General features: G+C 25.9%; 6 protein-coding genes across 13 annotated transcripts in view; 2 read left to right on the top strand and 4 right to left on the bottom strand.

Moving 5' to 3' along the window:
* The first annotated feature begins 309 nt into the window (after nucleotides 1-309).
* Nucleotides 310-8356, top strand: LOC411469 (integrator complex subunit 1). Of its 2 annotated transcripts, XM_394944.7 has the most exons (15): nucleotides 311-522; nucleotides 695-874; nucleotides 971-1452; nucleotides 1567-2856; nucleotides 2934-3109; nucleotides 3194-3346; nucleotides 3424-4101; nucleotides 4220-6007; nucleotides 6080-6394; nucleotides 6489-6951; nucleotides 7023-7147; nucleotides 7209-7399; nucleotides 7477-7749; nucleotides 7918-8133; nucleotides 8245-8356. In XM_394944.7, exons 2-14 carry the CDS (start codon nucleotides 709-711, stop codon nucleotides 8031-8033), a joined length of 6216 nt encoding a protein of 2071 aa, XP_394944.4. In that variant the 5' UTR covers nucleotides 311-522; nucleotides 695-708; the 3' UTR covers nucleotides 8034-8133; nucleotides 8245-8356. The 2 variants fall into 2 exon arrangements, with proteins under 2 accessions (XP_016772573.1, XP_394944.4); XM_016917084.2 differs by lacking the exons at nucleotides 7918-8133; nucleotides 8245-8356 and having other exon boundaries at nucleotides 310-522; nucleotides 7219-7399; nucleotides 7477-7731.
* On the bottom strand, nucleotides 8243-10668 carry LOC102656258 (nuclear RNA export factor 2-like). The gene is made up of 2 exons (XM_006559404.3): nucleotides 10590-10668; nucleotides 8243-9875 (listed from the first exon to the last, which is right to left on the bottom strand). Exon 2 carries the CDS (start codon nucleotides 9869-9871, stop codon nucleotides 8264-8266), a length of 1608 nt encoding a protein of 535 aa, XP_006559467.1. The 5' UTR covers nucleotides 9872-9875; nucleotides 10590-10668; the 3' UTR covers nucleotides 8243-8263.
* A 418-nt stretch (nucleotides 10669-11086) lies between these two features.
* On the top strand, nucleotides 11087-13931 carry LOC412513. Its single transcript, XM_026445781.1, has 9 exons — nucleotides 11087-11160; nucleotides 11415-11663; nucleotides 11747-11904; nucleotides 11978-12125; nucleotides 12233-12659; nucleotides 12743-12897; nucleotides 12982-13221; nucleotides 13280-13512; nucleotides 13578-13931. Exons 1-9 carry the CDS (start codon nucleotides 11109-11111, stop codon nucleotides 13749-13751), a joined length of 1836 nt encoding a protein of 611 aa, XP_026301566.1. The 5' UTR covers nucleotides 11087-11108; the 3' UTR covers nucleotides 13752-13931.
* A 354-nt stretch (nucleotides 13932-14285) lies between these two features.
* Nucleotides 14286-15017, bottom strand: LOC724807 (protein FAM32A-like). Its single transcript, XM_016917086.2, has 3 exons — nucleotides 14765-15017; nucleotides 14498-14630; nucleotides 14286-14426 (listed from the first exon to the last, which is right to left on the bottom strand). Exons 1-3 carry the CDS (start codon nucleotides 14848-14850, stop codon nucleotides 14304-14306), a joined length of 342 nt encoding a protein of 113 aa, XP_016772575.2. The 5' UTR covers nucleotides 14851-15017; the 3' UTR covers nucleotides 14286-14303.
* Nucleotides 15018-15289: 272 nt separating this feature from the next.
* On the bottom strand, nucleotides 15290-17269 carry LOC552448 (ADP-ribosylation factor-like protein 8B-A). Its single transcript, XM_624821.6, has 3 exons — nucleotides 16830-17269; nucleotides 16061-16377; nucleotides 15290-15983 (listed from the first exon to the last, which is right to left on the bottom strand). Exons 1-3 carry the CDS (start codon nucleotides 16950-16952, stop codon nucleotides 15863-15865), a joined length of 561 nt encoding a protein of 186 aa, XP_624824.3. The 5' UTR covers nucleotides 16953-17269; the 3' UTR covers nucleotides 15290-15862.
* A 1745-nt stretch (nucleotides 17270-19014) lies between these two features.
* LOC409638 (elongation of very long chain fatty acids protein AAEL008004) overlaps nucleotides 19015-24714 on the bottom strand; it is a 49296-nt gene continuing 43596 nt past the window's right edge. For 6 of the 7 annotated variants that reach the window (XM_006559408.3, XM_006559412.2, XM_006559409.3 and 3 more), the window contains 3 exons: nucleotides 24061-24117; nucleotides 23854-23959; nucleotides 22164-22665 (listed from right to left, as the gene is read on the bottom strand). In XM_006559408.3, the coding sequence (XP_006559471.1) occupies nucleotides 22184-22665; nucleotides 23854-23959; nucleotides 24061-24117 (645 nt within the window). In that variant the 3' untranslated portion in view covers nucleotides 22164-22183. Of the gene's footprint in view, nucleotides 22666-23853; nucleotides 23960-24060; nucleotides 24118-24714 lie in introns of all 7 variants that reach the window. The other variant, XM_006559407.3, reaches the window with a different exon arrangement.

The raw sequence follows: 24714 nt of genomic DNA, 5'->3' as shown, positions 1-24714 counted from the left end.
ATGATAATTATATGTTCTGGAATTTACATTTATATATATATATATATATTTAATATATTATTTAATGCTTTTTGATGATTTTTTTTAAGATAAAAGATATTAATAAAGATTTGATATAAAAGAATCATTATCTTTATAAATAAAAAAAGACTAATAAAAGGAAAAAAGTAAAAAGAACAGAAAATTATTTATTATATTGTTAATATTTGATATTACTTTTATTTTTTAATTTTTTAATTGTTATTCATTATTTCAATTTATTATTAATTTACTTAATTGATTATCAATTCGATTCTATCGAATCTTTAAGAAAATGATATCGATAGCGGTGTCTGCTACTGTTGTTGAATGATAACGTCTTGTTTATGAAGCATTAATTTATTAACGTAAAATAATATTATTGCATCCATTTTCAATTACAATAGATTATTTTATAGATCTAATGTTACTTGTCATGTACAGTATTAAATATATTTTCCAGAAGAGCAATTTCTGGAAATTCACTCTATAAATGTTGAATAGGTTAGGGCTCAACATAAGATATTTTTAAATATTTCATAATATTTTATTATACTTTCAAAAAATTTTGGAAAAGAGTATAGATCTGAAATAAATATTATTTATTATATATTTATTAATTTAAGAAATGAGCAATAATTATTGATTATGTTTTTTGTTTTTAAATTTTTTAAAGACAAAAATATCATAATGGATCGTGGCAAGGCAGGAATTGGTAGAGGTGCAAAAAATAAGATTGCTCAGCATCCTTCTGATCTATTTGCACTTGGATCAAAAAGTTCACGTAATGAAAATTCTGATGTTAAAAGACCAGGTGTTATTCATTCTAAAGCAAGTAGTAGTTCTTCAACTTCTGGTAAATAAAATATTATTTTTTGATTTAAAGATTTAAACAAAATTAAACAAATTATTTGATAAAATTTATTTATATAATGTATAATAAATTATGTAGGAAATGATAGAAAAAAGGAATCATCATCAGGATCACTTCAATCTTTTCAATACATTCCACAAAAAAAACCTAAACTTGCAGCACATGTTTCTCATCAACGACCACCATTCTCAAGTGCTGAAGCTTGGGAATTAGTAGCCATAGATAGTGATCCAGCAGATTTTGTTCCTATGGTTCTGGAAGCTAATGATAATGATGAAGGTGACAAAGTTATAGGGATTATTTGTGGTGCCATAAAAACACTTAAAAATCAGAAATGGAAGCCTGATACATTGGTTTATATGGGATTATTATATTTGGCAAAAATTCGTCCTTCTATGTTTTCAAATGATTGTATATTACATGCATTATCATCTTTGTTAAAACGAGATCAAGGACATAATTATAAAACAAAAGGAAATCCATTGGTTCCTGTACTAGCAGCTAATTTATTAATGAAAGGATTTCATGATAAAAGAAATTGGCCAGAAATTTTTGTTAAGGTTATTCATGAATATACATGATTTATTTCAATATATATATATATATTATAATATACATATTATATATATATGTGTAATATTTAATTTAGAATTAATTTTTCTTATTTTTTTTAGCTGTACATTGAAGATGCTTTAGGTGAAAGAGTATGGGTTGATCATGAAGAATGTAAAGGTTTTGTAGATAATATTTTAACAGGATTTAATACAAGGCATCCACCAAAAAGTATTCTACAACCAGAACTATCTGTCTTAACACCACGAGATTGTCATAGTCCATCTACAGTTGATGATGAAGATCCAGGATCTTCATCTGTACAGTTTTCTGGAGATAAAGAAAAAATAGAATTTCCTATTACTCCTAGATATGCTCATTGTATAGAAAATATAGAATTTATTATTCTTGAAGCTGTAAAAGAACAATTGAATAGGCGGCAACCAGAGTCAATTACCAAGAATTTTTTAAAGTTACTTTCTTCAGCCTGTGGTTTTGTAGAAATTAGGAATATTGCTGTTCCAAGATTAGAAGTATGGTTACATAATCCAAAATTAATGAGACCTGCTCAGGAATTACTGAGCTATATTTGTTACAATTGTACTTCTCATACACAAAGAGATGTTGAAGTTATAAGTCAATTAGTAAAGATGAGACTAAAAACCAAAGCTGTAATTAATTTATATCTAAATGGTGTAAAGGAATTAATTGGCTTGCATCCTGAAAATTTATCTACTATTTTAAAACATACTATTTATAACGAATTATCTAATGCAAGAAATCAAAACAATATGCCAATGTTAGGAGTAATGTTTCAAACGTTACCCGAACAAGCGGCTAAATTACTTGCAGAAATATTTCAGGATTTATTAATGAACCGAGAAGATTACCTTAGACCTTTACGTGCATTACTCAGAGAAATAGTACGTGTTTGTCGACACGATATTAATTTACTTACTTTTGCACGTACATTGATGTCCGAAAGACAGGATATAGCGCAACAATTGCTTAATTTTGAATTCAAAGAACGAGTCTTCATTTCAATTGCAGATTTATTGTGCTTATGTATGTTACTAGCTATCAGTCCACAAGTTAAAGAAGCTGTGGCATTGGCACAAAGAGGTGATAAAAAAGATATAGCTTTATTACATCAATTTCAGAATATGGTAGCGACAATACAATTCGAAGCTGTATTATGGCTACAGAATTCGGCGCCACAAATGTACGCCATTGGAAAAAATGAACTTCTTCATGCCTTACATAAAATTTTACTGCTTGAACCACCAGAGCAGTATTATAAATTAGATAATTGGCCACCCGAATCTGATAGAGTGTTTTATTTACGTTTAATTTCGGATGTTCCATTATTACAAAATACATTGTTAAGACTACTTCTAATTGGTTTTTCAAAAGTACATATCTATAGAAATCATTTATTTATTTATAACATATTTGTAACAATTTAAATATTTTAGATTTTATGTTTTAGGAAAATGGCATTACTCATTCAGAAACATTAGATCTAGTAGATCAATTAATCAGACGAGCGGCAGCTAATTCAACTGAAAGTTTCCCAACATTACAAGCCGATAAATTAGATATAATTGAACTTATTTTTAATTTGTGCATTTATCAACCACCAGGAACTATAAATATACCATCAAAGTATTTATAAATTTTAATTATATTATAAATTTATCTATTTTATAGAATAAAATTCATATTATTTATTTGTTTCTTTTTATTTAGCTATGTACCACCTACTTTGGCAATATCAAATTTATATTGGAAAGGATGGATAATGTTATTAATATTAGCTGCTCATAATCCTTCTACTATTGGTGCTGTTGCATGGAAACGGTATCCTATCTTACGAACTTTGATGGAAATGTGTATCACGAAGTATGTTTAAATTTTTAGAAAAAAAAATATTTATACATATTTCAGTAAATTTCTTGTTATGTAAAATTTTTTTGTAGCCATTTTTCTTATCCGCCACCGACAATGGCATTACCGGAGATTATAGAACAAGAACGCTCTAAAGAATTACAAGTTGAAGCTATTGAGAAGCAAGAAATATTAGAATATGAATCTCATTTAGCTGCTGCATCAACAAGAATACAAATATCAGAACAAAATAGTTTATTATTATCACAATTAATGACTATGGAACCAACTGGTATTGCAAGGAGACCACCTCCAGCAGTATTAGAACAAATTCAATCATTAAATATGTCTCACAGATTAGGACATTTGCTTTGTCGATCTCGCAAACCAGATTTTTTATTAGATATAATACAAAGACAACAACAAAGTTCATCTCAGAGTATGCCATGGCTAGCAGATCTTGTACAAAATAGTGAAGGATCTCTTAGTCAATTACCTGTACAATGTCTTTGTGAATTTTTATTATCTACCAGTGCTCAAGCTGTGGAGAAACAACCAAGACAACAACAATTATTAGTCCATCTTCAAATGTTACTAACTGATCCAGAACAAGATCGACAACATGCTTATGAAGTATTAGAATATTTCTTAAGAAGATTAAGCAGTCAACAAACTGGTAGTCGTCTTCAAGCAATTACAGGTTTAAAAATGGTACTTGGATCTATACCTACTGAGGAAGAATCTATGGATATAGATGGAGAGAATGAAAGGTAATTTAATAAATTTTTATTTCTTTTTTTCAATAACTTTTCTTTAAAATAAATAAAATTAAAATTTAATATAAATATTTTTAATAAATTAAAAATTAATATAAACTGTTTCTTGTAGAGAAATTTGGCTTCTTCGTAAATTACCATCCATACCTCATTTCTTATCAGTACGATCTTTAGTTTCTACTGCTCTTCGAGGTGCGTGTCAAGTCGAAAATAATCCAGATCTTGTACATGCATACATATCTTATCTTGCTGCACACACTACAGAAGATGATTTGCCTGATTTAACTGATTTGGCTAATGAAATATCTCAATTAGTGGTTGAACGAAGTACAATTATAGCAGCTATTTTACCACAACCAGAAATTGATAGTCCACAAGCTAAACAAACTTTACATGCATTCATGGTAATTTTTTGTAATTATTTAGAAAAAGCTCGATCTCCACGAGCAGAAGAATATACGTGGTCTGAGAGTCAAGATCAAATATTAGTACAATGGAGTACAGGGGAAGAATGTACTATGCATATTTTAGTTGTTCATGCTATGATAATTTTATTAACATACGATTCCGATGATGATGTATTATTCGATGTTCTACTAGAAACTTGGTTTCCATTAAATACAGAACCACCAAAAGCATTCCTCGTTGATACAAGTGAAGAAGCTTTACTTATACCAGATTGGCTAAAATTAAGAATGATTAGGAGTAGTGTACCTCGTTTAATTGATGCAGCTCTCAAAGATTTAGAACCACAACAATTGGTTCTTTTTATTCAGAGTTTCGGTATTCCTGTACCTTCAATGACTAAATTATTACATACATTAGATGCTGGTGTGCAAATCGATCCGAGTTCAGTTGGCGAAGCAGTACTCGATAAAACATATATGGCACAATTAGTTGAAGTACAACATAGAAGAGGAGCAACAGGTGGATTAGTTTTTGTACAAGTTTTGCAATTGATGGAACCACAATTACCTGATGAAAATGCGATAACTATTGGACAATTACAAGAGCCTTTACCTTTGAGTGCTATGGTTCAAAAACAATCTGTTATACAATCTTCTGTTAAAACGGATGTTCCGCATTTAATTAATAGATTATTCATTGAAAATATATCAATGAATCAAAAAATGGATGCATATCGTCGATTACATAAAACCTTAGCAAAAGACTTACAGAAATATGCCAAAGAAAGTGGAGCTGTTGTATTAGCAATACAACATATATGTAGTGTATTAAGTTCAATGCAGGTTAAACAATTTTTAGCTTCACTTGTACATATGCCACAATATTCTTGTACTTTAATGCGAGTGATATTGTTGCCTTTAAAAAAATCATCGACTTCTAAACAAGTAATTGAATTAGCTCGTAATATGTGTTTAAACTTGATACAATTAATAGGCGATGTAAAAGCACCAGTTTTATCTATTTTACGAGACTTTGCAAATGTGCAATTAACTAAAACACCGAAAAGTATAGAATTAACTATGTTGATGCAAAATCGAGATCCTGGATCTATTTTGGAAAGCACAGATCCAGTAAATTTAGAAGCAGTCGGACGTAAATTATTAGATATTTGTCTTAAACAACAAAAAACCGATGTTCTTGTTGAAGCAATGGCAAGATTATTAGTAAATGATAGTAATGAAGGTATTTTAAAACCACGAACTGGTTTACTAATTGATTGGCTAGCATCTGTTGAGCCAGAATTGATTGGAACATGTCCTACTCTTCAAATGAAACTTTTATTTGGAAAAACTAAGATAGAAATGAAAATTGATAATAATATTATGAGTTCACATTCATTCAGACCTTATTTATTAACTTTATTAACACATAGGGCAAGTTGGGCAACTTTGTACAAATGTGTTGGACATTTATTAGATAAATGTGATAATGGGTAAATAAAAATAATTTAAAAAATAATTTAAAAAAATAATGATTTAAAGATAATAAAATATTATTTTTATAGGTATGATCCAACAGCTGTTTTAGATTTTTTGTGGGCATTAACTTGTAATCCAAAACTTTGGCAAGGCAGAGACAAATTCACACCAAAACATTATGTTCCAGAAAATATTTTACTATTACATGATGAACAATTATTAACACTTGTTGCATATATAGTTGCAGAAGCTGTTATCATATATAATTGTCAAAACAGAAATACCGCACTTGCACGAATGGATTCTCGTCTTGATTTATTATTACACTGTATTTCTACAGATGATCATTTAGTAGCTAGTGTTGTAAAATATTTAGCTGAACGTATGATGAATGATGCAAAGTATGTTTATTTCAATATAAGAATTTTCTATATATTTTTTCCTTGTAAGATTGTATCGAATATTTTTTAAAATATTTTGATTTTTTATTTTTAGCATTGATTCTGATATGGTTCACCAATTCTTGTTACATATGTATATGAAAATACCAAAAGTAATATGTTATTTAGATACATTTCAAAGTAAAAAATTTGTTGGAGAAGCAAAAATCACAGAATGGACAGGCTCTGTTTTAGATTGTATGAGTCATTCTTTGTTAACTGCTTTAGCAGCAACACCAAGACAAAAATCATGGAATTCTAGATCTCAAGACTTTGAATTATGTGCTCGAAAAATGGCTGCCGTACATCCTATTTTAGTGTTACGACAACTTCCAATGTTAGCATCATCACTAATGGGAAGATGTTATTTGGATTTTAGTCAGTTTAGAACAGGTCATCACTTAAATCTTTTTGTACAAATAATGGGATTACTAGAATTATTACAACCACATTTATTTAGTGATGAACATCAAATTGCTTTGGAAGATACTTTAGAAAATTATTTTCAATGTTTTCAAGTATGTAAAGAAATATTTATATATTATTAATATATATCAAATTAAAAATTATTGATCTATTTTATTTTCAGAATTATGGTCCAGTAAAAGATCTCATACCACTCTTAAATAGATTTATTACATTATTGCAGGCATATATTTCTTATGATCCACAAAGGGCATTAAAATATTTACAAAAACATGCTCAGGTTCTTCAGTAAGTAATACCTTTGATCTTTTCTAATGTATTACAGATATTAACTTACACTTACATATAGTGAATTACAGGTACATTATCCAAATTTAGTTACACTTAGAACACTTGTATCAGGCATTCCAGTGCCAAGAGAAGGAGAAGATATAGAAGAGGTTTTAATTACTGTACCTCCTACTCCACTTCCAATAGAACCCATTATTCCACAGCATTGGCCATCATTATTAACAACATTATCTAAACTGCAAGGTGAAGGTATGATTTGGAAATTGTTTTGATTTCTATGAATTTTTATTATGATATTAGAATATATAAATTTTAATATGTTTTAGATGTGTTTAGTGCTCTTCAAGAAATCGAACATTTATCATCTCGAAAACCTTCAGTTTTAGAAACTATAACGGATAATATAGCAGAATTACTTGTATCTCCACAAAGTAACATAAGATCTCTTGCTCATACATTATTAGCAAGAGCGTTAAAACATCGTCCTGCATCAAATGCAAATATCTTATCTGCATTTCAGAGGTGTTTGGATAGTTCCAGGGCTGATATTTTAATGTCAGCTCTAGAAAAGTTACCAGAAATTGTATTATGTATGCAAGGTATAATTCTTTTTTACTTTATTCTAATATAATATGTATATGATATATATGTACACATATATATTATTATATGTATATCATATTATATATAATATATAAATATATATAATATAAATTTTATTTAATAAATTTAATTTTATATTATATATAAATTATATTTTATTTCAGAACATGCTTTACCATTGATGCAGAAAGTATTTGAATTAGGAGTAAATTCAAATGTGAATACTATACCATATATAAATAAAACTATTGCTCTGTTAAATACACAACAGGGTTGTTAATATCATAAAAATTGTAATTTTATATTTTGTATACAATGAAATCAAAAATTTTTTATAAAGAGACAATGAACAATCATTGCACTTATTGTATTTTCTTTAGGTAATAATACATTTTTTATAAGATAAAATTAATTTGATATTATACACAAATATACATTTATAGTACAAGTACATTATAAATAATAACATGTACATAAATATTATACAACAGATTACAAAAGATGTATATATTATAAAAAGGCTTCAGGTGGTACATTGTTAACTGTGTACATATTCATAAATGTAGCAATAGCACTCCTAATATCCCAGTTGGCATCTTCAAGATACTGATGACAAAATTTCATGTTCATTGTAGTCAATTCATGTAAAAATGTAAGCAGTTGTTCTTTTTCAGAAACACTAAACACTGTTGGAATAAACTTTGGAACGCTTTTTAATTCAAATCTTATTTCATTGTTTCCTGATAGATTAGCTGGTGTTCCATCAAGATAACACTGATCATTAGTAATGCAATATTCATTATCTTCTTTCTTCATAATTATGAAAGTTCTGTTGAAAAACATTGGTGGACATTGATTGACATCTCGAAATGAAAACATTCCTTGCACAGAAATTGCAAGATGGATTTCTCCTTCATACAATAAATCCACATGAAATGATTTGAAGTGATGTATTGTAGGTGGTTGATTTTTAAGTGCAGAAATAATTTTTTCTGGACCACGTAATAAAAATTCTTGACACTTAGCATAATCAACAAATTTTAGTAAATTTCTATTTGTTACAAATGTTTTAGTCAACTGTTTATGAACATAATTTGAAACAGGTCCTAAAGTCATAGAATAGAGTGCATCTCTGTCATATAAACCATTTATCACTTGCCTATCATCTTGATCATATAATGTGAAATAATGCTTCACAAATTGCTTGATTAAACAAGTGTTTGTACCATCTCTTAAATAATTACTTTGAATATTGGGAACAAATTTTTGTTCCATACCTATTACAATCCCATCCAATTTTTGTAAATGAGGAAAAATATTTTTTACTGCTTGGATATAATCATGACACTTATTATATTTTATACATAATGGATTTCCATCCAACCAAAGTTCACTTATTTTAAATTCACTAAAATAGCGTAAGTACTCTACATCTGCAATTTGATTATGACGTAAATCTAATTTGGTTAAATGATAATTAAAAAATTTTTCAAAAAAGATAATGCTTGTGATTTGATTATATCTTAAACTCAATTCTCTAACAGGTAACCGTGAATCACGATTATTGCTTAAAATTCCCATTTTGGTACATCTTAAAACAAAATGTAATACTTTAGGCAAAGATATGGGACAATATATAGAGCTTAATGATTTTTCATTTTCAAAATCATCAAGATTCAATATCTTTTTTGTAGGTTCATATCTATAATAAAGTGCTTGCGCTATAATTCTATTAGGATTTAATTGTAAATTTTGAGAATCTGTATATCCTAGTATAATATCAATGTGTAATTCTTGTCCATTTGACAATGTTAGACATAAACCTTGTTTCACTAGATTTTCAATAGCATTACAACTACATTTTGTCAAAAAAGTGCTTTTGTTAGGATTTTCTTCTTTATACATAACAGGTAATATAATTTCTGGTTCACAAGCAATAATAATAGTTCGTAACACTTCTGCTGCTTTGAATTGTCCTATGCCAAATAAAATAAACTTGTGCCATAAATCTTGACGTGATGCCAAAGCTGATTCTTGAGCATTAAATGATGGTTTAACATGTGTCAGACGTAATGGTTCCCAACTTATAATATTTTCAGTCACTTCTACATTTGCCATTATTCTGATAATATATGTAAATAAAATTGATTTCTAATAGAAATTTATAATTTCATAAAAAATATAATTAAAATTAATAAAATATGAAATCACTCCATAATATGATCGCTTAAATTTATAAGATTTATTTATAAAACATTTTTAGAATATTAAGAATTAATTATAATAAAAAAATTATGTATTTATAACAAATAAATAAATACTATTCATATACATATATATACTATTCATATACACATTTGTTTAAATATATAACAAATTAATTAGATAAATTATTCTAAGTAAGAAAAATTATTTAATGGAAAAAATCACTGATTCCAACGATATATTAATACTGAGATTAAATTTATTTTACAGTTACAAATTTTTTGCTTGTAACGATTTTTTATATGAAATAATTTATCAAAATCATATATTTTTAAAGTATATATTTAATATGAAAAAACATACAAATATTTATTAAAATTTTTAATTTTTTTAATTTAAAAATAGAATTTTAGAAAATATTTCTTATTTATTTAAAAAAATCAATTTTAATTTAAATTTCATTTGTATGAAACGTTATATTTTTTTATATTAATTTATTTTTATTAATATAATTTACAGTTTATTATTAACTAATTTAAATATAAAAAATTCTTAATTTTTAATTTTAATTTTAATTTTAATACAAATAGATAAAATACATAGATAAAATACACAGAATAGATCTACCTACGTTTTATGAAATTTTATAATTCGTGTGTTCTGAATTATCGATTGTGCAAAAAATCATTTAAATCATAGACCATAAAAGAAATACAGAATCAATTTAATATTTAATGAAACTTTCGTAGTTTGAAATATTGATCAACAAATCCTTAATATACCGATAGATATGGTATATAATAAATATAATATATTATTTAAATTATCATTCTATTTTGAATCGATAATATCATATATAATAAAATTATATAAAATATATAATATATAATAAAATATCATATAAAACAAAAATATGTAGTCTAATTACACAATGATAAATGCATTGGATGATAAGGTCTATTTTATATTTAATTAATAATATATTAATTTATAAGAGAATTGTTAATTTAACTTCAGATGGCAGCACATATATGACTCACAAATGGGTTGGGCATTAAGAATCATTTTTTCATATATACATTGTGAATATTAATTGTATATAAAATAAATTTTTTTTTTTTGAAATTGTTAAGTATATTTTAATGACAGAATGACAAAGGAATTGTATTTATTTTTATTTACTTTATATTTTATGTGGCAAGGTAAAATTGTATAATTTATAAAATTACATGTGTTTTATTTATGTCTATAATGATTTTTACTTTAAAAAATAAAAATATTATTTAAAATCTTTTTAATTATAAAAAAATATAAAATTAATGAAAACATTTATTTAATATTTTTGTAAAATTATTTTATAAATATTATTTATTAATATTATAATTTTTTATAAATTTTATAATATACAAATCAATATATGAACATAATTTCATATTTTTTTTATATGTCTTTTTAGTTATATATTCCATTCAAGAATCAAGTCCTTGTCAAATTCCATTAATTATTAGAGGATCTTGGTTTTCATGGGAAAATGGAAGAAATACATTAACAGAAATAAATGCAGAAACAATGACTAATCGTGGCAAATGTGTTAATATGTTGGAAGAATATCATGTTAATTATACATTTGTGTTTCAAAATGAAGCATGTTATCATTGTGTTAAATTAATTGTAAGAACAGTAAATGTATTGGAAAAACTTGAAGGTAAAATAATTATAATAAATTTAAAAAAATAAAAATATATATATTATATAAAAACTAATATTATTACTCTTATTTATATTTAGCATATTGTGTGAATTTGCCCAATGATATTGAGCCAACAGTGGAAAATGTATGTAGAGGATTACGTCCTGATCAACAATTAATAACATTATTTTCAGAAAATTATGTTCCTGTAAATTGTAGATCATCTCTTGAAGGTGTTTGGCAATTTGCATATCAGGTATATATTTAATAGCTGAAATAACAAATATATACTATATATGAAGGAATTTATTTTTTTTTTATTGTTATAGAATCGATTCAGATTTACAGGAGAGTGTAATCATCCAGATGCACAAATTAAATCATGTCAAACTGCAGGAACACAATTCTTAATAACTAATCAGAAATTTAATATAACATATAAACAATGTCCTGGTATGAAAAATACTTTTGATGGAGGTAATATTACTTTTTGATTTTTCATTTCATTTGATTAATTTTTATGTTTATAAAATTATATTACTATTCTAATTATTATTCTATTTTGTTTTTTTATTTTATTATAGTTGTAGAATATAGTTGTTTAGGAGATTGGTTTGTTGATAAAAATCATTTTTTTGCTGTGGCAAATACAAAAGAATCTAGAAAAGATGAAAAATATCGATGTTTCCTAAAAAATCGTGATGATGACTTGTTTATTGGAGTATCTATTACTGCAGAATGTAATACATTAAAAACAGTTGAAAAAAGTCCAGAACGTTTAAGAGTAACACCTGTTAAAGCAGAAGTGGTAGAGCCTGGATGTAGATTACCAGAAGATATGAGTGGACAATGGATAAATACTGCTAATATTGATGCAGATATATTTATTAATGAAACACATATAATTGAAACTTGGTATCCTGATGAAGGTCGTTACAGACGCACAATTTATGTTTGTCGCGAATCAAGAGATAGCAGAGTGATGATGGCTAGATTAACCGTTGATGGATGGTATTGATATTATAATGTAGTTAATATATAATATAATTTATCAATTTATTAATTAATTTTAATTAATTAATTTTTATTTTCAGTCAAAAAGATTATGTTTGCTTTGATTTTGTACCTCGGCATCATAATATTATTAGATATCGACGTGGCATAGCAGTTATCAAAGATGATTTTCATACAGTTTGTTCTTGGGTTCAATTTCCAAACAAAGAAGCTTGGAAATACGACTTACTTTTAGGTTAGTATTAAATTATTTTATTGTTAAAATTATATTTACTAAATTTTCCATCCATATTTATAATGCTTTTATATATATATATAGCTAAAAATCCCGTACCTGTACGTTGTCCAGTAGCTGGCAAATATATGTTTACTCAAAAAGGAGATGTTTTATTTGAAACTAGAATTTTAGGAGGTGTTACATTATCTCCACGTCCAAACATATATTGCAAACAAAATATTTCAGATTTTTCTGTATGTGATACCGACCAAAAGGAAATTGCTATTGATGAAACCTATTGTTTATCAGTAGATCATTTAGGAAGACCTGTGGATATTTATAGTGAGTTCAATTATTATAGAAATAAAACGACATTTTATGTTAATTTCTAAATTTCTAGGTTTACCGGATTACAAAATGAAATGTATTGGATTTTGGAAAGAAAATTTAAAATCATATTTAATAACTTATGACGAATTAGATCCTTTCAGTAAATATCGTTGTTGGGTGTATCAAAGAGCTGATTTAAATAAAGTTCTTATGTCTCAAGCTATTGGACCGTTTTGCGATCTTAAACAGGATGTTACAAGTAGTAATTATACTGAAGGTGCTGCAGTTGCATTAGAATTACAGGTAACATAAAATGTTTTCGTAAATTTATTTAATGCAATTCTATAAATGTTTTATAATTAAATTAGGAATATGAAAGAGAACGAGATCAATGTCCAATGTATTTTGATGATGGAAGTAATCCATGGATCATAACTGAGAATTACATAAAAATATTTCATTATGGTAATGGAAGTATAAGAACTTCAGTTTCATATTTATTTTTATTTTTGATAATCAGCATATCTTTAATAGAAACATAATACAACATATTTTATTAGGATAAGTTTCATTTACAGATATTGATAATTAATCAAATTTATAGTTTTAATTAATAATTTTTTATTTTCATATATTCCGTCCATTTTTTTATGTACAAATAGTAGTTAGTTAAACTTAAATAACTATATACTAATACTATATACTATACTATATAATATAAATAATTATATAAATATATATTTATATATATATAATTATTTAAATATATTTATTTATTGTAATTATCTTTTATAAAAAGATTTTTTTTATAATATTATAATATAATGTTTATTATTAATATTAAGTGCACTTAAAAACGTACCTTATATTTAAAAGCATTAATGAAAAAAATAGCAATAAGTTTTAGAATTTCATAGATATTTTATTATTTTTTATAATGATCTGAAATTGTTTATAAATATTTACAATAAAGCAATAAATTTATATAAGATTAAAAGCTTATTTTTTTATCATTTATTATATTATTTATATTTACATTTTATACTTTATATGTATATATGAATAAAATAAAAACAAAAAGTTGTATAAAGAATTTATTTTGTCCAGCTGACTTTTGGTATATCAAAGTGTTCTGTTAAACTGTCTAAATGCCTGTTAAATTCTTCCACCCGTTGTTTATGTGTCATTGAAGCCTTTTGTTTTATTCGCTCAGTTTGCTGCAGATATTATTATGCAATTAAATGAAATTATTTTAAAACATAAAATATTTATTTAAATAATTGCTTACCATTTTTTCTTGCATTTTTTGAAATGCTATTTCAGCTTTTGTTCGTTTAATTTCTACTATTTTGGGTTTCTCTTCTTCTATAATTTTCGTCACTTCTACTAATTTCTTTTTTTTACCTTCTTTATTTTTTTTTCTATTTTCAAATAGATAATAATAATATTAAAAATTAAAAAAAATTTAAATGTACTATATAATTTTAAATTATTCGATAGTCAACATTGACATTGAAGTTAACCTATAAATAGAATTTATCACATAAATACATACTTTTTACTCACGCTTTGATCATTTTTTAATTTTAACAGTCCTTTTGCTACATGTGCATAAGGATCATCATCGGTTGTTGATGGCATATTAATTTTTTAAATAAATATTTATTATTTAATATCACTACCAAACACCAGCTTCACGTCATATGCGAAACTAATCAATTTTCTGAAGACAAATCGATTCTCGACAATATGTATAATCGATTATATTATGACGTCATGCGTATGAACCAATAACATTTTTGAATTGAACAACTGAACATAATTCAAAATTTCGTTATCTATTGTTTTAAAAACATACAATATTTTATTTTTTTTTTATTTTATATTAATGATAATAAAAATTTTTTTAAAGGCAAGCTTCCATTTAAAAAATGGATTACATTGTTTTATTCTTTTATATATATATGTATATAATATATATATATATATATATATATATATATATATATATATATAGATGTGTGTATATATACATAACACAACTGTCATATTTTAAGGATCATAATAAATTGGTATAATATTGTTAATAATTCTCCATTAATTATACAAGTTTACTTAGCATCATATTCGTGTACATATAGCAATCAATTGTTCATAATCTCTATGCCGTGATCTATTAATCTTAATTAAATAGTTTCAAAAATGTGTGTGTACTATATGATAATTAATATTATTTTGCGCTTGTATTCATACTAACTACCATTGTATCTAGATTAAATGCTATTTTTTCTTGATGAATTTAAGTTAGAATAACAGCACTGTTACTTAAATTGATTATCTGAAAACACAATATAAAAAATTGTTACTTATTTCTAAGGTGCTTGCAGGATGTACATGTCTTGTTATCATTTGCATGAGCATATTTGGTTTAAGCAAAATTTCTTTGTTTTTTTTTTGAACTTTCTATAAATTTATATATGATTGAACAGATAACAGCTAAAGCTTAGATTTAAAAAAATTGTCTACAATAATCAATCATTCAATCCAGAATAAAATCATTACTGAACACTCCCTTGCACATTTGATCCCCATTCTATCAATATCTTGGGTTTTTCGATAAGGATGTGTAAGAACATAAAATTAGTTACACGTATTAACGAACACCACTTCTAGAATGTGCTATAAGCCACTGCAATGTTATATCAATATTGTCTTTTTCTTTGCATGAAATACTATAGCAACAGATTTCACGATCTTGAATAGCTGATAAATTCCTAAAAAAAACATAAATTTATTTATTATATATTTATTATTTGTTTATTATTATTATTTCTTTTTATAACAAACATACATTCTTTCTATAAGTCCATTTTCATCCAAAGCATGTGGTAAGTCCCTTTTATTACCTAGAACCAATACTGGTATACCAGATAATTGAGGTTTATCTAATAAATTATGTAGTTCATTGCGGCTTGCTTCAATTTTTTCAGAATCAGCTGCATCTACCATATATACTATTGCATTTACTCCTCTGCAATATCTCTCCCACATAGACCTAAACCTTGGTTGACCTCCAATATCCCAAACTTTTATAGTTACATTGCCTTTTGTTATTTTACGCATATTAAAACCAACTGTTGGAATCATATCTTCACTGAATTGTCCTGACTGAAAAAAAAATATATTTAACAAGAAATATAAATATTTGTTTAATCGTAAAAATTAAAATAAAATAATGATAAAATACAACATAGACAATAAACCTGTTGAAAACAATAAACTTGTCTCTCATAAAAAAAGATATTTAATTTTTTTATTCTGTTTATAATTTTAATTTAATTATAATTTAAAAAGAAAAATATAATATTATTTTTTAGAAAATTATTGTAAGAATTTCATTATTAAATTTCTATATTAGGGCGGATACAAGGTTTACATCAATGAGAAAGTTATCTTAAATGAAATATGGAATCTAACCAAACGATGCACGATTCTTTTATTACAGTGAATTATAATAATTTATTGATTAAGATATTTACATTCACGTATATTTTACTTCGTTATATAAAAAATAAGAATAGTAATCGTTAAATCACAGTAACAGAAGTAAGCTTTCGTACCGCTATAACATTCACGAAGGTGGTTTTTCCACTATATTGTAAGCCAACAAGGGTGAGTTCCATCTCTTCTTTCCAAAAGAGGGATTTAAACCAATCCAAAATTCGATTAATAAGAGCCAACATTTTTTATTCGATCGGAGGAAATCCAGCTCCACCGGTAGAAAGTGCACTTAAAGTACGCCGCTCACTGACTTTGACATGTAGTCATTTGCACTCGAATACGACGTCAGTCCGTCAGCTCCAAAGGTATGTACCGCGCTAGTCAGTGACTGGCGCTGACTAATTGCGGCACACTAGTTTATATGAGTCACAAGATACTATACACGAATTTATCTTATGAGAAAGTAATATCTTACATATTAAACAAGTTTATTGTGCGTGATAGCAGATGATAGTCCAGTGATCTTGACAGTTCAGGCTTTGACGTGCAGCAGAAGATGTTACAGCGATTCTCAACTTGATGTTATTCACTTTCGGTTAATTAATAAGTTAGATCAGATGATCAGAATATTGGTGATTATTTTTTAATTTTTAAATAAATATTAATAGATTTATTGTATATATACATATATATATATATATATATATATATATATATATATATATATATATATATGATGAATAAGTTATATAGTTATTTGTAATTATAATAAATTATCAATTTTTTAAAAATAGAGTTAATATAAAATATGCAATATAAATAAATTTAAATTCATGAAATATTTTATAATTAAAATATTAATTACATAAGAATATATAAATTTATTTATTTGATTCGATAAGATTTTCTATAATTTATATTCTTAATAAAAAAAAGATTTATTTTATTGTGCGTATGAAATCATAGAAAATAACAAAATATCATCACATTAGAACAATAATGAACAATAATTCTTTATTGTAAATATACGAAATGATTGCGACAAAGTTAATTTGTGGCAATTTCTATGTAATTGTTAGTTCTTAATTTTCAATTCGATTTATTATATTAAGAACAAAATATTATTTGTTTATCGGTATTCTCTTAAAAATAATCTTTAATTTTTTTCAGAAGTAATTATCAGATAATGCGATATAAGTTACGTTTTTATTTCTTATATTATTGTTTCTAAATAGGCAGTATAACAATTTGAATATTGATTGAAAATTATTGCCTAAACAATAGAAATGAATATTAATTATGAATGTATTCTATATCTGTGCTATTATGCAAATGTTAAAAAGAAAAAATATTTTCTTTTAACATTTCTTTTCGCGATAATTTATACAATATATTATACATATATACATATACATATATATATTATAAATATATATATATATATATATATATATATATATATATATTTGAATCAATTTATGTTTCATAATTTTATTAATATTATATTTATAATAATTGATATCAATTCTTTTATTTAAAATCGTTGATTCACGAAATTGTATTAATTATTTAATGATTATACAGAGATTATTGTAATCTCCATTACTTATGCATGAGAAATAAGAATACAACTGAATTAAATCCTGTTGTGTGTATATATATATATAGTACAGTTGTTGTACATATAATTTTAATTATATATAATTCGAAAGATAGATTCGAATTCTAAAGATGATATTTCCATTTTATTTCATATTTAATATGTTCATTTATTTGGATTTATATATATATATATATATCATATTTCAAATTTAATTAATCTATAATTGATTTAATTCAAGAATATTTAATTCAATAATTGAAATTGTGAATAAATAATAAACAATTTTCTTTATTTTTCACAAAAAAGATTAATTGCATGAGCACATGTTAAATTTAAATTGATAAATTTTCTTTTTTTCAAATTATAATATGGTTGATAAATGAAAAAGTACTCGTATTGTTCTCGAGTTCTTTAATCAAAAAATATATTGATACGAGATTGCATAATTTTCCATCGAATTAACGAAACATTTGTAGTAAATATTTTTAAATTATTCTTAACTCAAAAGGAATTATAATTCGTGTGTTTTTGTTATTGTTGTTTGTTTAAAAAAAAAAAAATGAACAATTTTCAAAAGTGAACAAATTTTTCTTCAAAAAAAGAACTTGAGAATAATGATTATTGCTTAAATTTTCTATAAATGTTATGTACATAGCCGCGATTACAAAACAATCATTAATCTCGAAGATTATTTTCATTCCTTTTTTTTTTTTTTTCAACATTTTATTCGTAATATCTAGATGTAGATTCGTATATAAATTATTATTATGCGCACGTTGATTCACGTTACCTGCCATTACATTTCTTCTCTTTCGAATTCTTCTTCGCTTATTCGATTTTTCTCGCGTGGCACAATTACGTGATTATTTTCAATTTTTTCTTCTTTTTCTTATGACAGTACAAAACTATCCTATCTATGTACAAGGTATACGAAACGTGCAAAGCGAACGAAACACAAAGTGAACATTTTGTGCGAACCAATCGTATCATTATACTATCCAATTATCTTACTGTGGTACAAAGTTCGGTAATCATGTCTTAATTGCTCTATAATTTTATAGGTAAATGTACAAATGTAATTTCTTAAAACAAAGACGTTTTGACGTTCTCTCTTTCAGAAAAAAAATCGTGTGAGCAATCGTATCGATGAAAATGTTACAAATTGTGCAAATATATGCGAGGCATGCAAAAAAATTTTTACATTTTTTCGGAAAAACATTTGATTCGTGTAATATATATAGAATGATCTTTGTCACAGATCTCTCACGGATTACAAGCATTCGTTTTTAGAAAAATAGAAGTATGTGCTAGAGAATAAATTTATACGTGGAATTAGGAAACTTTGTAACTAGAAAATATAATAAATACTCAATAGATTCTTCTTAGATTCTAACAATAATTTCAACAACGATGATTTCTTTTGGAAAATTTGATCAACAATTTAACCCTATAATATAATATTATTTCACGTACAAAAAAAATTATAAAAAATCTCTCTTGGTTTAATTTTCGGCTTGTTTTGATGAACGCGTTCTGAGAAATTGAAACCTTAATGTCTAGATTACAAGTGATATACGAAATAATCACAGCTTTAACAATTAACGTGATCATGTGTTACACGGTATAAAAAACGCGATTTCTCTGCTTTTGATGAATTTTTTGCTGACAGATCAGAACATTCTAGATATTAAGGCACATCAGTTTGCTCACAAGGCACGAATGACATTACTCTTATTGTTCTTTCTCAAAAATTGAACGATTCGAACGGTAATTAATAATAATGAGTTTCCTTAGCTTTGCGCGACTTCGCGATGCCTATAATGATATAGTCGGCATAAAAGCCAATCAGTGAAAAATCTTACAAATATACAATATAATATCTGTTATGCATCCTCAATTATTTCCTTCGTTGATCAATTTTTATAGCTTAAACAATTTTTTGTACAATTTCTTAATTTATTCGCATACATATTATTCCTTTTATCTTTTTTTTTTTTTTTTTTTTTTTTTACTTCAATTTCAACCGAATGGCTTTTGAGCCGAACATATCAAATAGGTGATGTATTTTATGTACAATGAATATGTTACACTGTGTGTACTGCTACCGCGCAGATAAAATGTCTCTCAAAATCGAATGTGTATTCGCCAACGTCTTATATTGTAGTAAAAAATAATAATTTTTTAAGCAATAATAATTTATGAATAAATACCCTTTATATTATATTGCGAAAATAAAAGATTCGCAAAATTTCGAATATTTAAAATATATTTAAAATCATAAGGCATGATGTGTGATCAAAAAACTCAAATCAAAAAATGTTTATAAAAATACACGTTGCATTAATTATCATATTATAATGTTCTTCTTGCAATTTTTAATATTTATAAAATTTCATTTTATATATATATATATATGTATAAGGAATGAGTCATTAACATCAGAATTTAAAATTTCTCCTATAATATTTTAATATGAAAAATTTTTTCCTTTCTTTTCTAACTTGGTTATAACCCCTGAATAGAAGATTTTTTTTTTTATTGCAAAGTTTGTTTTTTCATATAATTGGCACATTCTTGCTTCTCTTTAATTATAAAATATTCAAATTAAAAAAAAAAACAAACTAGGAGAAATTTTACATTCTAATGTTGGACGATTCATTGTATATACGGGTATGAATTTATAAACCCAGTTTCCGCGGCATTTATATAACCATGAAACTTGGCATGAAAGTGCGTAGATTGTGTTTCATAGATCGGCCCAATTAAGGTCACGAGTTCTGGAATAAGTAATAAAGTATGAATTTTCTAATACTCGCGGGATCCTGGTAAAATGCAAAAGAGATCTTCCCGAATTATATAATAAAATACGGTCGCTGGCATTGTTACATAATTTAATCCAAGACTCACCGTTAAGACTCCCTTATATAATTCCTTGTTTTTATATAATCTTAGAACCGCGCGTAAACCGATGACAGTAAAAACATTTTGCGGATTGCTATCGTCTTGGTAGTATATATTTGAACTATTATGTAAATAGAAAAATGATTTTTAACAATGTTTATAATCCAATGTTGAAAATATGAGATTACAATAAACTCGGGTAAAATTTATTAACCCGAAAAAAAAAAATTGTTCGACAAAGTGTGAGAATTATTACTCGTTACTTGTCTCGAAGATGCAAGATATTTTTTGATATTTGAACTTGTCGAATTTCTAATTATGGTCGATCGAAAAAAAAAAAAAAGAAAAAAAAATCAATTATCATTCCTCGATTATCAATCACTCTGTATTAGTAATATATAGCTATAAATTATCACAACGATGTACATTATGAACACTTTGTTAATTTTCTCCTATGTCCTCGATCTTAATCAAAACTTTGCAAATGCGAATTACAATTAGACGGCGGCATTTTTCTTTCTCGCATTCGAAGAGAGAGAGAGAGAGAGAGAGAGAGGGAGAGGATCGATTCGGCGACGAAATTATCTCTCTTGCTCTCACGGGCATGGTAAATGTACATACAGCGAACCGAAAAAAAGGATCACGAATACCTGAATCACGAGGGCCAGGGATCCGTGACATTGGAGTCGTAAACACATCCGGGACTACCTTTGTACATTGAATTCGTATCGTATATATATATATATCACTTCTCTCTTTTTCCCCCTTACTTTCTATCTCCTTTCACGAATACACGCGCAAATCTCGCGGATCGCAGATGCAATTTTGTACTCAATGTTTTCCACCACTTCGAAACCCGAAGGATCATTAGAATGGAAGGGCGAAGGAACGAAGCCCGGATGCGACTCGAGGAATCGATGAGAAAAGACGAGATGAATTTGATGATGGCTACGTAGTAGCATGATCGGGTCACTCGGTCGTTGTATACGATTTCCTAAGATTGAGCTCCGAGGCGGCTAGGCTGTCGCCTTTCACGTAATAATCGGCCGCGTCTCTTCTTCCGGACGAATTGCCCGTCGATCCATTCGTCATGCCGTTCGTTTGATGATTTTGCTGATGATCTTTTTTCATCCCGTTCGTGATTGTTTGTTGTTTCCTCTTCTTCTTTTGCTGGTAGCTTTGTTGATAGAATTCGTTGAACAGGAAGAAGAACATGGTCGCGTGTAAACCGATCCACCAGACGAACGCCTTCGGATAATTGCAGTCGATGAAGAGTAATTGGAACGCGTGGATCATTACCGCGACAAATTGGATCATTTGGAAGACGGTCAAATATTTTTTCCACCAGAGATACGGTTGTAATTTTGGACCCATCGCGGCCAACAGGTAATACGTGTACATCACTATATGAACGAACGTGTTCAAGAGTCCGAAGAAAGTGGAATGACCGCCTAGAAAAAAAAGAAAGAAAGAAAAATCAAATGACAAATATTGTGATGTTGAAAATGTTTATATATTCCAAATTATTCTTTTCTAAATTACTTAATTATTCATTTTTAATTTTAATTAATAATTTTAATTAATTATATTATTAATTATTATTAATTTTTTCTAAATTGTGATAATATTTTTTTGATATTTCAAAAGTATTATTTGACACTTTTAACAACATATTTATACAGCCATATTTTTCTTATTTTTACAATCAACTTTAAATTGTATAGCTTATTTGAATATTTAATCCAATCTGAGCTTTTTGAAATATTTATTATACAATCTTTTTATTTGATGTTAAATGTTTATATATTCCAAATTATTTTTTTCTAAATTGTGATACTTTGTGATAATATTTTTTTTGATATTTCAAAAGTTATATTCATAAGTATTATTTTTAAGCCATATTTATACATTCTTATTTTTACATTCAATCAACTTTAAATTGTATAGTTTATTTGAATATTTAATCCAATCTTTTTGAAACATTTGAGCTTTTTGAAAGATTTGAGTTTTTTGAAACATTTGAGCTTTTTGAAACATTTATTATATAATCTTTTTATTTGATGTTAAATGTTTATATATTCCAAATTATTTTTTTCTAAATTGTGATATTTTGTGATAATATTTTTTTGATATTTCAAAAGTATTATTTGACATTTTTAAGCCATATTTATACATTCTTATTCAATCAACTTTAAATTGTATAGCTTATTTGAATATTTAATCCAATTTGAGCTTTTTGAAACATTTATTATACAATCTTTTTATTTGATGTTAAATGTTTATATATTCCAAATTATTTTTTTTCTAAATTGTGATACTTTGATATTTCAAAAGTATTATTTGACACTTTTAAGCTTTTAATATTTATATACTCTTATTTTTACATTCAATCAACTTTAAATTGTATAGCTTATTTGAATATTTAATCTAATCTGAGCTTTTTGAAACGTTTATTATATAATCTTTTTATCTGATTAAAAATAGATAACTTTTGATACAATTAGTGTATTTTTAATTTTAAAATGATTATATATATTTTGTCTCTATTTATTAAGTGTTATTAAAAAATAGAAAAAAAAAGTTTAGAAAATATTGGTACTTGAAAATAAAATTTAATTCTATAAAGAAATTTCGCTTACCTGGTGTGAATTTAACGCCAAACCACACTGACATTGGCATGCAACCATGGTGAATAACGTGCAATATTGACACATGATCGTTCTTCTTCCTTAATACAAAGAAGATCTACAAAAGATGATGATTAGTGGATAAATTTAGAATGAATGAGTAAATTTTTATGAATTTTTATTCAATTCCAATCTATAATAATATAATTTTTCACATACCGTGTCCATGAATTCCGTAAATTTGGAGAAATAATACCACCAACAAGCGTGCACCATCTGCGCTTTGAAAAATATCGATTAGATAATCACTTTAACGTTGCTCTTGACACGAATATGGTGAAAGATACAAATCCTTGGAGATATAGCGTTATCTTTTGTATTCTATTTTTTAATAGAAGATTTTTTCACGATGATGAAAAATATGATACAATTATGAAAAAAAAAAAAAAAAAAAGAAAAAAGAAAATTATAAAATTTTCCAAAGATTTGCCTTTGATAGGTTTAACGTCGATGAACAGTCGTAACATTGTATTGTGCATCTGTGTAATCATGATAATCAATGTAATTGTCGTCGTGTATAAGTGGTGTCTGTTTTTTTTTTTTTTAAATCTTTGTTTTCTACTTGTTAAATGGCATTAATTGCATGAAGCATTTGTTTCAAAGTATGTTAGTTTAAATTAACTACAATATTTTCAAATACTACAGGAAATTTAGTGGCATATAGGCATATGGCATAATGTTAAAAAATAAATAGAAATAGAATAATACTAACAGAAGAAACTACTAATAGAAAAGAAAATATAAAAATTTTCAATCATCCCAGAAATTTGTTAGGAAAATTCTCAAAAAGGCAATGTTAAAAAATACATATGA

Source organism: Apis mellifera, linkage group LG16 (assembly GCF_003254395.2).
Source record: "Apis mellifera strain DH4 linkage group LG16, Amel_HAv3.1, whole genome shotgun sequence".
In the NCBI taxonomy this organism is placed as follows: Eukaryota; Metazoa; Arthropoda; class Insecta; order Hymenoptera; family Apidae; genus Apis; species Apis mellifera.
Note: the sequence above shows the minus strand (reverse complement) of the source record. Positions and strands in the feature narration are given on the sequence as shown.